A 14,232-nucleotide genomic window follows, 5' to 3' on the forward strand; every position below is an offset into this window, starting at 1 on the left:
GCCCAGGGACCCTCTCTCTCAGACCCCCAGGGAGGCAGGCAGAATCCTGGGTGCCGGTGCGGGCCACTGCATGAAGATAGTGGGATCACGCTCCCAACCCCCTACACCGCCTCCCGTTCGACCCGCTGCGGCCATTCCCCATCGCAACAGGGATCAAAAACCTTTCCCCCCCTCCCTGAGTCCCAGGGGACCCCACCCACGCTCCAACCACGCCATGACCCTCCCCTGACCTGGACTGCCAACAACCCGGAGGAGCCCCCCCCTTCCTCCCTCCGGGTATTATAACCCCACCCCCTCCCCAGTCCCCCTAAAAGCCTTTTTAAAAAAGAGTACAAAGAACTTTTAAAAACCTTAACACCCTCATGCCACCTCTCGGGATCCCAAGATCCGTCATTAAGGTACTTTTTGGCTAGGCCGATAGGCCACTTCCAGGAATGGGGGGCATTCCTCAAAGCGCATAAGTCCGCTCTTGTGTAGATCTGTATAGCCATCATCAGCCATGGGTACGGACGCGACAATGGTGAAGCGGGAAACAGATGGACCAGGCCAAAGCTACCCCAACCATCGGGAGCCCCCACTCCCGGGTGTCCACTCACAGCACCCAGGTTATTGTGTAGGTTTGCATCTGCCAGGATCCCCCCTCATCTGGCGCCTCTCTCAAAGGTTATGGTGGCGTTGGTGTTCACCTAGAGTTCAGGCACGACAGGGGCTGCGTGGTAGGCCGATGGGGATGCAGACAAACACAACCAGCATCGTTGGGCTAAAGTTGGGTCAGATTGGTTGACCAGACTCTGAGCTATTTCCAGTATTTTCAGCATATAGTCCCCTTCCCTCAAATGTCGCATAGGCCCCTTTTTAGCCTGGATGATATTCTTCCTTCTGTCCAATTTGGGTTTGGGTTTAGGTAATGGGCTGGGTTTGGGGCAGTGAAGGACATGGTAGATGCGGTAGTGGCAACGGGGGGAGCAGACTGGCTCAGGTCTCTCTTCATTTGGTGTTGCAGAGGACCCCAAACCATGGACCCTAATCCTTCCTCCCCCCTCAGGATCCCTAACAGCTCCAGGGGCCCCCTCTTGGGTGGGAGTAGGCAATTGGCCATGTTCACAACAGTCTGAGCTGTTGTTCAGGACCCTATCCACCAGCAGGGCACACACAAATACCAAACAAAGCCATAGAGGACTCATGCCTGCCAATTTTAAAATAAGTCAGGGTCGCCTGATGGGTCTAGGTCTGAGAAGGAGAGGAACTCTTCAGCCACAAGTATGTCATCTGTGGCAGTAGGGTAGCTGGGTTTAAAGTATTACAAACTTCTAAAATTACTGCTGGTGCATCTAACATGATAGTCTGGTATTTAGCCTGTCTGCCACCAGTCATCCAATATGCTCCTTTCAATTCCATGACCTCGACCCCATGTGGGACCTTTACTATCAGTTCTTGACCCAGAGTCAGCTTCTGGGCTTCTTCCACTAAGAGTGCCGTGCCTCAGAGGGTGAAACACCCCCTCTGAGACTAAACAAGGAACTGTGTCTCAAAATTTAGAGATCTGAGCTCCAATGGAGAAACGAAAGACTGACAGTCGGGAAGGAAAGATTGTGAGAGAGTGACTATGCAGATAGAGTAAGACTGCCATTGCGAGACGGAAGCTGATGCAACAGTGAGAAGAACGGGACCAATAACATTTAAATAGGGCCTGGTGGCTCAGCAGACTAAAAGCATTATGATTAACACCAGCTGTCTGCAATTACTGTAAGTTCAAATCTCACCAGGCTCAAGGTTGACTCAGCCTTCCATCCTTTCTAAGGTAGGTAAAATGAGGACCCAGTTTGTGGGGGCAATAAGCTGACTTTGTATAAATATACAAAAGTATGAAGGCTATTGCTTAACGCATTGTAAGCCGCCCTGAGTCTCCGGAGAAGGGCGGCATATAAATCAAATTTTAAAAAAAATACCCATCTCTTTATATTTCTATATTTTTTATATTCCCCTTTATTTATATCCTTCTTATATTTCTTGGTATTCTTAGAACGGGCTATTTATATTATAAAATATAGACCTATTAAGAAATATATATATTTAATCACCCTGATAAAGATCATATTTATGCAAGAAACTTAGCAAATAGATAATATAGAGCTGTAGTGATAGATATATAAACTTATATTCATATTTTTTGTATCCAAGTTTTTTATATATACCTATTTAAGAGTCAATATCAGAAACTTCAGATTCCCACCTATTAAAGTTAAAATATAGATAAATTATTTAAAACTACCTAGAAGTAGTTTTAAATAATTTAAAACTAGGAGGGGGGAGTGGACCTGGCGGGTATTACGGAGACCTGGTTGGGCCCGGAGGGAGGGGTCCCTCTGGTAGAAATGTGCCCACCAGGCTTCCACGCATTCCATCAGCCGAGGTCACAGGGGAGGGGTGGGGGAGTAGCGGTTGTTATTAGAGAAGGCCTTAGGCCGAGGGAGGCCACTGTCCCTCAGATGGCCGGCTGTGAGTCTCTCCTTGTGAAGTGGGGTCATGGGGTTCAGATGGGTTTGCTGATCACGTACCTGGCTCCCTGCCACATGGCAGCAGCTCTGCCCGAGCTTCTCAACGTTATCGCCGCGGTGGCGGTTGATACCCCCAGACTTATGGTCATGGGGGATTTCAACCTGCCATCCGTGGGTGAGGCATCTGAGGTGGCTCGGGAGTTCATGGCTTCCATGACGGCTATGGACCTAACCCAGTTAATTCATGGCCCTACACACGCGGGGGGAAACACGCTGGACTTGGTTTTTGTCTCTGGACAGTGGCTGAGTGATCTCGAGATAGGGGATATAGTCATCGAGCCCTTGTCATGGTCGGATCACTCTCTCCTTCGCCTTGACCTTCGAACCGCTGCACCCCGCCGCAGGGAGGCGGAACCGACAAGATGGTACCGCCCCAGGCGCCTGATGGAACCTGACAGGTTCCAGATGGAGCTTGGGCCAATCCCCGAGGTTCTGGCTCACGCCTCGACTGGAGACCTAGTGGCCGCCTGGGATAGGGTGGCCACTGGAGCTCTGGATTGAGTCATGCCTTTGCGGCCTCTGACCCGGTGCCGATCTCACCTGGCTCCTTGGTTCACCGAGGAGCTAAGGGAGATGAAGCGCCGGAAAAGACTCCTAGAGAGTAGTTGGAGGGCCAGTCGTGCTGAATCTGACCGGACACTGGTAAGATCTCATATTAAGAATTACCTAGTGGCGATAAAAGCAGCAAAATGTACTCATTTTGCTGCTCTTATTGCGTCATCAGATAATCGCCCGGCCGCCCTGTTTAGGGTGACCCACTCCCTGCTCCACCAGGAAGCGCGGGAGGACCCCTTGGAGGGAAGAGTTGAGGATTTTGTTCAGTATCTGCATGACAAAATCACTCAGATTCAGGAAGATCTGGACTCTGACTGGGTAGATCCAGCGGGGATGACGGAGGCAGGTCCTGAGAATGTTATCTGGGATGAGTTTGATCCTGTGACCCCTGAGGACGTGGACAGGATTCTGGGTAGACTGAATGCGACCACATGTTTGTTGGACCCGTGCCCCTCCTGGTTAGTGCTGCCTTCCCGGGAGGTGACGCGAGGCTGGCTCCAGGGGATTATAAATGCTTCATTGGGCGAGGGTGTCTTTCCCACCGCCTTGAAAGAGGCGGTGGTGAGACCTCTCCTCAAGAAGCCTTCCCTGGACCCGGCAGTATTGGCTAACTATCGTCCAGTCTCCAACCTTCACTTTGTGGCGAAGGTTGTCAAGAGTGTGGTTGCACGACAGCTCCCCCAGTACCTGGATGAAACGACGTATCTAGATCCGTTCCAGTCGGGCTTCAGGCCTGGGTACAGCACGGAAACGGCATTGGTCGCGTTGGTGGATGATCTCTGGAGGACTCGGGATAGGGGGTGCTCCTCTGTCCTGGTCCTGTTAGATCTCTCAGCGGCTTTTGATACCATCGACCATGGTATCATGCTGCACCAGTTGGAAGAGTTGGGGGTGGGAGGCACCGTGTTACGGTGGTTCTCCTCCTTTCTCTCCGACCGGTCACAGTCTGTGTTGACGGGGGGGCAGAGGTCAACCCCGAGGCCCCTTATATGTGGGGTGCCACAAGGATCGGTCCTCTCGCCCCTTTTGTTCAACATTTATGTAAAGCCGCTGGGCGAGATCATCCGTGGTTTCGGGGTGGAGTACCATCAGTACGCTGACGACACCCAGCTGTACATCTCCACCCCAGACCACCCCAACGATGCCCTTGAAATGATGTCCTGGTGCCTGGAGGCCGTACGGATCTGGATGGGGAGAAACAGGCTCAGGCTCAACCCATCCAAGACCGAGTGGCTGTGGTTTCCGACGTCCCGATATAGTCAGCTGGTGCCATCGCTGACTATTGGGGGCGAATCATTGGCCCCCACGGAAAGGGCTCGCAACTTGGGTGTCCTCCTGGATTCACGGCTGTCTTTAGAAGAGCACTTGACGGCTGTGACCGGGAGGATTTTTCATCAGGTTCGCCTGATTCGCCAGTTGCGTCCCTTTCTAGATCAGGACTTCTTATGCACGGTCACTCATGCCCTCGTCACCTCCCGTCTGGACTATTGTAACGCTCTCTACATGGGGCTCCCCTTGAGGAGCACTTGGAGGCTCCAACTGGCGCAGAGTGCGGCCGCGCGGGTGGTGATGGGAGCGACGTGGCGCTCCCATGTAACACCTCTCCTGCGCGAGCTGCACTGGCTCCCGGTGGTCTTCCGAGTGCGCTTCAAGGTTTTGGTTACCACCTTCAGAGCGCTCCATGGCTTAGGACCTGGTTATTTACTGGACCGCCTGCTACCACCAATAGCCTCCCACTGACCAGTACGCTCCCATAGAGAGGGGCTCCTCCGGGTGCCATCGGCCAAAGAATGTCGACTGGCCGCCCCCAAGGGGAGAGCCTTCTCTGTGGGGGCACCTACTATCTGGAACGAGCTCCCCCCGGAGATACGGACGATCCCGGATCTGTGTACCTTCCGTCGCGCGCTCAAGACTTTCCTATTTCATCAAGCCAGCCTGACCTAAGTCTTTCCCCTTTTAAATGGAAATTTTAAATCTGGTTTTAAATTATTGGGGTTTTAAATTTGTTCAGCCAAATTATTTAATTCATTTTAATCTATTTTAAATTTTGTATTTATATGTTTTATTCTATGGCTGTTCACTGCCCTGAGTCCTTCCGGAGTAGGGCGGTACACAAATTCTTTTTTTTTTTTTAATACAATTTTATTGATTTTTTTTTTACACAAATAAAATATAGTAACAATTCTGTTTGACATCGGATTCGCAGTGTTTATACATATATACATGAGTAAGTGTCTGGTGTCATTTATACTATACATTTCTAATTAATTTCTGCACCTTTTATTCCTTCCTTAATTCTATCATTTATCCATTCGTACCATCTTCCCCACACAGTATCATAATCAGAATTTTCATCGTCATTTATCTCGTGTGTTAATTTACTTATCTCTGCACACTCTAATATTTTATTAATTATAAGGTCATCTGGTGGTAGGTCTTTCTTTTTCCAGTATTGAGCGTATGCTAGTCTGGCAGCTGTAGTTATGTGTATTAGGAGGTGGACCTTTTCCTTTCCATACCCTTTTTTTACCATTCCCAGGAGAAATATTTCTGGATTCAAATCGATTTCTTCTTTAAGTATATCTTTCAACCATCTCCGAATTTTGCTCCAGTACCTTTTTGCTTCGGGGCATGTCCACCACATATGAAAGAAGGTGCCATGACCATGGCCACATTTCCAACAATTTGGCTGCGCATTGGGGAACATCTTTGCTAGTCTTGCAGGTGCTAAATGCCACCTATGAAGCATTTTGTAATGATTTTCCTTATACGTGGCTGCTCTAGTTAATTTATAATTTTTATTCCAGGCTTCTTCCCATTCATTAAAGTTCAAACTGTGTCCAATATTTCTCTCCCATGCTCTCAATTGGTTTCTGATTATATCCTCATCTCTGTCTTCATCTAATAAATAATTATACAGCTTGGCCAACGCTTTTTTCCCTGGTCCCATCAAAATTTTGTCTAATCCATTATATCCTAATTCTAAGCCATATTCATCTTTGTCTTTCTGGTATCTTGATTTTATTTGCAGGTAAGTCCACCAATCTAAAGTTATACCTTGGTCTCTCAGAGCTTCATTTGATTTAATGTTTCCCCCTCCATCGACGATGTCTTTATATCTGCACAATTTCTCCATTCCCCACTTGTTGGGGTAAATCATTGCCTCTACTGTGGAAAGCCAGTTTGGGACTTTTGAATAGTATCTCTGCCTAATCCCCACCCACGTTTGTATTAGGGAGTCCCTAATTTTATGCCTGTGGAAATAGGTTTTCTTTTTATTGTCTTTGTCCCATAGATATGCATGCCACCCTTTCTGTAGGTCGTGTCCTTCTAGCACTAAGATTCTCTTATTCTCCAAGGTGATCCAATCCTTTATCCATATCAACTTTGCTGCTCTGTAATACATTTCCCAATTTGGGAGTCCAAGTCCTCCCACATTCCTTTTTTCCTGTAGAATTTTAAGTGAGATCCTTGATTTTTTTCCCTCCCAAACAAATTCCCTAACGGTCTTATTTAAATCTGCAAAAAAAAAAATTCTCTAGAATTACTGGTAAATTTTGATATAAAAATAAGATCTTGGGGAGGATGTTCATCTTAATTGCCGCAATTTTGCCTATAAGTGATAATTTGATCTTTTTCCATCTATCCAGATCTTGTTTTAATTTATTAATTAATGGTGTATAATTGTCTTCTTTTAGGGATGAACACCTTTTGGTTAGCCAAATTCCTAAATATTTTATTTTTGGGACAACTTGTAGGCCCAAAGTTTCTTCTATCTCTTTCTTTTGCGTCTCAGTTACATTCTTAGTAAGTATTTTAGTTTTAGATTTGTTCAATTTAAAGCCTGCCACCTCTCCATATTTACTCAATTCCTCTAATATTTTTTGTCCAGATATTAATGGATCTTCTAATATTAGCGCCACGTCATCTGCAAAGGCTTGCGTTTTATAAATCTCTTTTCTAATTCTTAGGCCTTTGATTTCCTCGTTGTTTCTAATGTTTCGTAGCAGAACTTCCAGAGCCAAAATGAATAATAGCGGTGACAGGGGACAGCCTTGCCTTACTCCTTTCTTGATTTGAAAAATTCTTGTCCTGTCTCCATTTACTAGAATGCTCGCCCTCTGATTGTCATAGATAGTTTTTATCATTTTTTCGAAGTTTTGCCCAAATCCCATTATTTTAATTTGCTTGGTCATGAAATTCCAATTTAGGTTGTCGAATGCCTTTTGGGCATCCAAAAAGACTAAGGCCAACTGCTTTTCTGGGTGTTCTTCATAGTATTCTAGTGTATCTAGTACAATTCTCAAATTGTCCCTAATTTGTCGTCCCGGGAGAAATCCATTTTGGTCTTTATGAATCCAATTATTTCATATTTTTTTGGTTCTTTCTGCCATTATACACATAAACAGTTTGTAATCAGTGTTTAGAAGCGAGATCGGTCTATAATTTTGGATATTTTTTGGGTCGGCACCTTCTTTCAGCAGCAGTGTAACATGAGCTTCCCTCCATGAGTCAGGAATTTTTGAGCCCATCAAAACCTCATTGAAAATTTCCATTAATTTGGGTTGTAGAATTTCTTCCAATTTTTTATATATTTCTCCTGGGAATCCGTCTGGGCCAGGTGATTTATTGTTTTTGAGTTTGGAAAGGGCTTTTTTGAATTCTTCGGTTGTTATCTTGGCGTTTAGCATCTCCTTCTCTTCCTCCGTTATTTGCGGGAGCTCCGCCTTTGCCAAGTATTGATCTATTTTTTCCTCCGAGGTCTCCTCTTCTTTGTATAGGGATTCATAGTACTTTCTCGCTCTTTCTAATTTATCTTCTTCTTTATTTAAGAGATTTCCCTCCGCATCTTCTAATATCTGGATTGTCCCTTTTTCATTTTCCTTTTTTAATTTATAGGCCAGCCACCTGCCCGATTTATTTGCATTCTCAAAATAGTGCTGTTTTGTTCTTTTTATTTTTTGGGCTAGCTCTTCTTGATCTAGAATGTTTAATTTATGTCTCCACACCATCCAATTTTCTTTTGCTACAGTATCTCCAGGCATTTTCTGGAGTTTCCTTTCTGCTTCATCTAGATGTTTGATGAGATCTTCCCTGGATTTTCTTTTTAATTTGTTTTTATATGCAGTGTAAGATATTATTACCCCTCTCAGGTAGGCCTTCATTGTGTCCCATACTATTTCGCGGGGTGTCCATTGGTTCTCATTTTCTCCAAAAAAAAGTCTTTATTTCTCCTTTCAATTTTTCTACACACTCTTTGTCACATAATAGTTTTGTATTGAACCTCCATCTCTGTTGTTTTTTTCTCTTTACCTTTCTCCATTTTATTTCCAGGGGATTATGGTCTGCCCAGATGTTTGGGCTAATTTCTGCCATCTCTATTTCTAACCCCAGCGTCCTGGTAACCCAAGCCATATCTAATCTCGACCATGACTGTTGCGAGTTAGAATAGAATGTAAATTGTCTTTCGCTTGGGTGCAAAGTTCGCCATATGTCAATTAAGTTCATTTCCTCCGCCAAATCAAAGAAGGCTTTTGGTAGAGTCACCCTTTTGTTTTTGTTCATTTTGTTGCTTTTATAGTCTTTATCTGGGTCTACAATTCCGTTAAAATCACCTATCATGCAAATTTCATTGTATTCCATATTCCCTAATTGTTCACGTAGCTTTTGAAAAAATTCTCCTTGTTTTTTATTTGGAGCATAAATACCCACTAGTAACATTTTAGAGTTTTCTATCATAACTTCAACCATAAGTATTCTGCCCTTTGTATCATTATATTTCAATTCTGCTTCAATTCCTTTTTTAACATAAATTGCTACCCCTCTCTTTCTTTTTTCTGCTAATGAGGTAAATAGTTTACCATATTTTTTATACTCCAGACATTTGCCCTCATCCTTTTTTATATGGACCTCCTGTAGGCAGATTATATCCATATTTTGTTTTGCTAGCTTTGTAAATGTTAATTTCCTTTTTTTACTATCATTTAAACCATTGACATTTACTGAGATTAGTTTCAGATCCTTCATTCCTGTTTTCCTTGCTCGGTTTTAGTTCTTGTTTAGTCTTACGGCTCTTACTGGTCTTGTTTTTTTCTCCTTGGCTTCTTCTTCGGTCTTCTTCTCCTCCGCGGTTTCTTCCTCTTCTAGATTTGTCGCCTCTATTTCCTCCTTACTACTTTGTTCTTCTTCTGCACCCCTTAACTGATCGAGAAAGTCTTGTGCTGTGCTCAAGCTATCTATTTTTATTTTTCTCCCCTGCCAGGAGATTAACATCCCCTCTGGCAGGAGCCATCTGAATAATATATTTCTTTTGTTTAATTGCACAGCCAAAAATCTGTAGCCTTTTCTCACCTCCCTCACTCTTCTCGGAATCTGTTTTAGTATTATCACTTCTTTTCCTCTGTATGTTATTTGTCCGTCCCTCGCCATATTGTATAAGATGTCTTTTACTTTTTTTCTTGCGAATCTAATGTGGACTTCTCTGGGGAGCCTATTCCTCCTCGCATAGTTTGTTTGGACTCTATAGACGTCGTCCAGTTCTCTAATAATCTCACGTTTGTCTTGTTGGAGTACTTCTGCAATTAGTTCCGCCATCTTCTCTCCTAAATCCTCGTCTTTATCTTCTTCCACATTTTGGAAGCGCAAGTAGAACAACGCCCTGTCCATCTCTAATTGTATTAATGAATCTTCTAATTCCTTATTTTGCATCGTCAACGTCTGATCTACCATGTCCAGTTTCTTCTCATTTTGTTCTATTTTTTGCTCCGCCTTCTGGATCCTTTGTTCGTTGTTTGAGATTGAGACTTGAATCTCATTCATCTTCTGGTCCAGTTGGTGGATATCTGTTTTTAGTTCAGTGTGGTTATTGGACATTTTTTCCTGCATGGCCATCATCGTTTCTTGGATTAATGTCAATGTTGATTGTACTGTTAGTAGTGTTGGTGTTGCTATGGCCTTGTCCATTTTTTGTAATCCTTCCGTTGATTTTTGGGTAGCCGGGGAGGTGATGGATATGGTAGGGTTTGAGGGGGTCTTCTTCCCTGTTTTCAGGATCGTTGATGACATGCTCGTCATTTCTTTCAAGATTATTTTTTGTTCTCTAATTATTTTCTCGATATTTCTCCAGATTTTCATACACTGGCAGTCACCTTTTTTTATACTTCTTCAAAATATGGGGGGGGGGAATTTTTTATCAATCAATATCTATTTATCAACCTATATCACTTCCAATCACTATCTTAAATAAACTTAACAATCAATATCAATTTATCAATCTGCATCACATCCAATCAATGTCTTAGGTGAATAACGAGTTAATTTATAACTTATAATTATATGATTATAATAATAGTTAATTGGTGTATTAAATAGTAATTGATTAATAGGAGCTTGTTTCTATTTATTAGTAGTTAATTCAAGGCCTAGTAGTTCAAATCACAATAACTCAATAACTCCTAGGTAAATCTATGATCTATAACTAAAATTCTTATGTCTAAATTACTGCTTAGAGAGGGTTATTAATTCAAATTCCTATACTTCTGATTACCAATAAGTTAATATATGTGAGTATTGTAATTCTAATATAACAATATATCAATACATGAAAATAGTATTTGTACAGGTAAATGTAAATAGATATAGTCAAATGCAGTTAAATAGTTGAATAAATAGGTAAATAAATAGGTATAAAGCTAATAAACTCTATAAGAATATATCTTATATATAAGCAATTAATTAATATAGAGATCTACTCTTCTTGTTAATAACAGCGTTAATATGCAGAGAATCAAAATATTAAAGAAGGATTTTTCAAAAAAAAAAGGAGGGAGAAGGGGGGGGGGAAATCCAAGTTTTAGTTGGGGGCAAGCAATATTTTTCCAAAAGCAAAGGGGTGGTATTCTTTCTCACTCAGCCATCAGTCTCCTCTAGTCCTTTCTTCTTCCCACGTTTACTTTGCCACTGTCAAAACTCTATGGTAAGCCTCGAAGCTAGATCGTCTCTGTGCCTGTCCCTTTCAGTTTGCTCTGTCAGACTTCTTCAATGGCTGCACTTCCTGTTCTCTGGCACAATTAGATAAAGTCCAATCTCCAACTTAGTTCACCTTTCTGCTTTAACCAGCAAATAGAGAAAAAGGAGTTCTTCTGGGTTCTTTTAGCTTCCTTACTCCCTATGTCCACCGATCCTCTTCTTGCGCAGGTAATTTAGCGTCCTCGATTTCTTGTTCTCTATGCCGGCTTGTCGAGCTCCGTGATCTTTCAAACTATTCTCCACACTCCACTCTCCGTCGCTGCTCTTTTCCGTTTAAGCCCTTCTCGCCTGACTCCGCCGGCCCCTTCCTGATGTTCACTCTCACGTAGGCAGGGAGGACACGGTTCAATCACGACACTGCAGCCTCCGATCTTCCTTGCTTCCCGTCTGGTTGTCAGCTACCACAGCTTCGGGTCAGCCATTGAAAGGCTGACTTCACACGCGTTGGTTTGACAGAGCCGCCCGGTTTTTGCGAGAAGTGTTTGCACTTCACTTTCTCGCTCACCCGACTCTCTCTATTGTCCGCGGGGCTCTCCAGGACCCGTGCCCCTGAAGGGATCCCCAAAACGCGGTGACAAACGGTGTTGAGGAGTGGCGATCACTCACTCAGCACCATGTCGCTGCAGCTCGCCAACCGGAAGTCCCGGTGGTATACAAATTCAATAAAAATAAAAAATAATAAATAAATAAATAAAAAGTAGCTAGACATTTGGATTTATTGACTCTGTATACCCAATACTAATTGTATTTATTGTATTTATTAACTTTGTTAAGTAGACTTTTTAATAATTTTGTTTTTCTCCATTAGATTTATGAATAGTTATTGTATTTATTCTACCTATTGTATTTATTGTATTTAATACTTACTACTTATTGTAGTTACTATCTATTACTAGTACTATTTATGGATATTTAATAATATTTACCAATATTTATTCAGAGATAGAATCATATATACTAGAAGGAAATTAACTTAATACATAGGAATATATAACTCTCAGCCTGTCAGGGCTGACCTGGCTGGAACTACAATAAAACCAACACGACACGACCACAATGGTAGCTGGAGCTGTGTCTTTCATCCGTTACCGGCAAGCCACAGAACTCAGTGAAAATGCAATAAGACATGTGAAGTCAGCGCTGGGAGCTTCATTGATGAGCTGCATGAACACCGCCGGGGCCCCTTGCAGCCCAAATGGCATCACCTGGAACTGGTAGCTCCCTAATGGACAGTTGAATGTGGTTTTCCACTCATCACCCGGTCGGATTCTGACCCAATAATATGCCTCCTGTAAATCCAACTTGGTAAAAAAACGGCCCTTCGCAAGGGTCACTAACAGGTCTTTCATCAATGGTAAGGGGTAGAGATGTTTCACACAAACACCATTGAGATCCAGGAAATCAACACAAAGTCGTAACCCGCCATCTTTTTTTTCCTGAAACAGTACAGGTGCGGCTAACCAGGACCTACTGGGCTTAATAAAACCCCTTGCCAGGTTCTTATCTATATACCTTCTTAACTCAGTCATTTCTTGTAGCATCATCGAATACATCCGGGGTTTTGGTAACCTTGCCCCAGGTATCAATTCGATGGCGCAGTCTGTGGGCCTATGAGGGGGCAAGTGCTCGCATTCTGCTTTACTGAATACATCCACCAGATCAGCATAAACCTGAGGGAATGTGGGGTCCTGGGTGGCTTGACACACAGGCTTATCACAGGTTACAGACCCCTCCGCCCACCCCCATTTGTGTGGTGGTGGATTGGGGTCAGTGGCTATCCGTAGTTTCCGGAACCCCCCCTCCCACCATATCTGTTGTGGTCCGCCAGCAACCTGAGGAGCTAGCAGCAGAGTTGGACAGCGATGAGGCTGAGGAAGAACATGGGCCAGTCCTGGAGGCTGGGGAAAGCCCGGATGAGGGCTCTGCGTCAGAGGCAGAGATGGGGCCAGGGCCATCGGGGAGTGAGGTTCAGACTCCAGAGCCTCCAGAGACTGATAGGAGTGAGGCAGAGGAACAGGAGGAGCCTGTTCCTAATGCACGCATGAGAAGAGCTGCCAGAAGGCAAGAGCAGCTCAAGCAAAGAGGACAACTCGGGAGTAGGGCCAAGAGATGATTGGCCCCTCCCATAAGGCTTAAAACAGACCAGCAACGGCATTTGGGCTTTGCCGGAAAACAACGTTAGTAGCTTCGCCTTCTTCTTCGTCTATGTCTTGTATTTATTTTTGTATCTGTGACTTCTGAACGTTTGCCAATAAAGGCCTTTGGCAGTTTGCCTAATTGGACAAGGTTTGCGATAGGACTGAGGAATTTGTGTTGGGAGGAATTTGCTTTAATTTAGTTGAACGACGCTGGGAATGAAGTAATTCTCAGCTGTTCGAATAAAGTTTGTTTGTTTTTTCACTGACTGATTTTCCTATTTACTTGGGCCTGGGTCACAACAGTTTGTTTTCCGGCCCACGAGGATAAGTATCCACAAACCTTTATTACAATGGAGGAGCTCTGTGCCATGAACGCACGGCTTCAGCAGCAAGTAACTTTGTTATCTGCACAGATGGCTCAGCTCCAAGCTCCTGCTTCTCCCCCTCCCCATAGAAGATGTCATGTCGCTGTGCCAGATAAGTTTGACGGTACTCAAGCCATGTTTCCTGCTTTTATGGGACAATGCCAGATTTTTATCAGCCTGCGAGCGGAGGACTTCCCCACTGACCAGGATAAAGTGGGGTTTCTACTCAGCCTGCTCTCCGGCTCTGCAGCTCGCTGGGCCATGCCCCTGCTGGTCCAGGCTAGTCCTCTGTTGGACGATTTCAGGGGGTTTTGTGAACATCTCTGACTCATGTATGAGGACCCCATCAGATTGCAGACAGCTTCTAGAGGACTGAAGACCTTGAAGCAGGGCCGGAAACCACTGCAGGAATATATCAGTGAGTTTCGGCTGCTTAGCCAGGATTCAGCCTGGAATGAGGCGGCCCTCATGGATGCATTCCAGGATGGCTTATCAGAGGAGTTGCAGGATGAGCTGGTCCGGGTTGATATCCCTCCGACCCTCAATGCATTGGTACATCTGTGCCTGAGGATTGATGCCCGGTTGCAG

At 44.2% G+C, this 14,232-nt stretch overlaps 1 protein-coding gene across 1 annotated transcript; it reads left to right on the plus strand.

Moving 5' to 3' along the window:
- The first annotated feature begins 13,629 nt into the window (after positions 1-13,629).
- On the plus strand, positions 13,630-13,971 carry LOC139317574 (protein LDOC1-like). Its single transcript, XM_070944669.1, has one exon. It carries the CDS (start codon positions 13,630-13,632, stop codon positions 13,969-13,971), a length of 342 nt encoding a protein of 113 aa, XP_070800770.1.
- Positions 13,972-14,232: the final 261 nt, after the last annotated feature.

Source organism: Pituophis catenifer, unplaced genomic scaffold (assembly GCF_029215685.1).
Source record: "Pituophis catenifer annectens isolate HBS135680 unplaced genomic scaffold, rPitCat1.0.hap2 SCAF_5, whole genome shotgun sequence".
NCBI lineage: Eukaryota > Metazoa > Chordata > Lepidosauria > Squamata > Colubridae > Pituophis > Pituophis catenifer.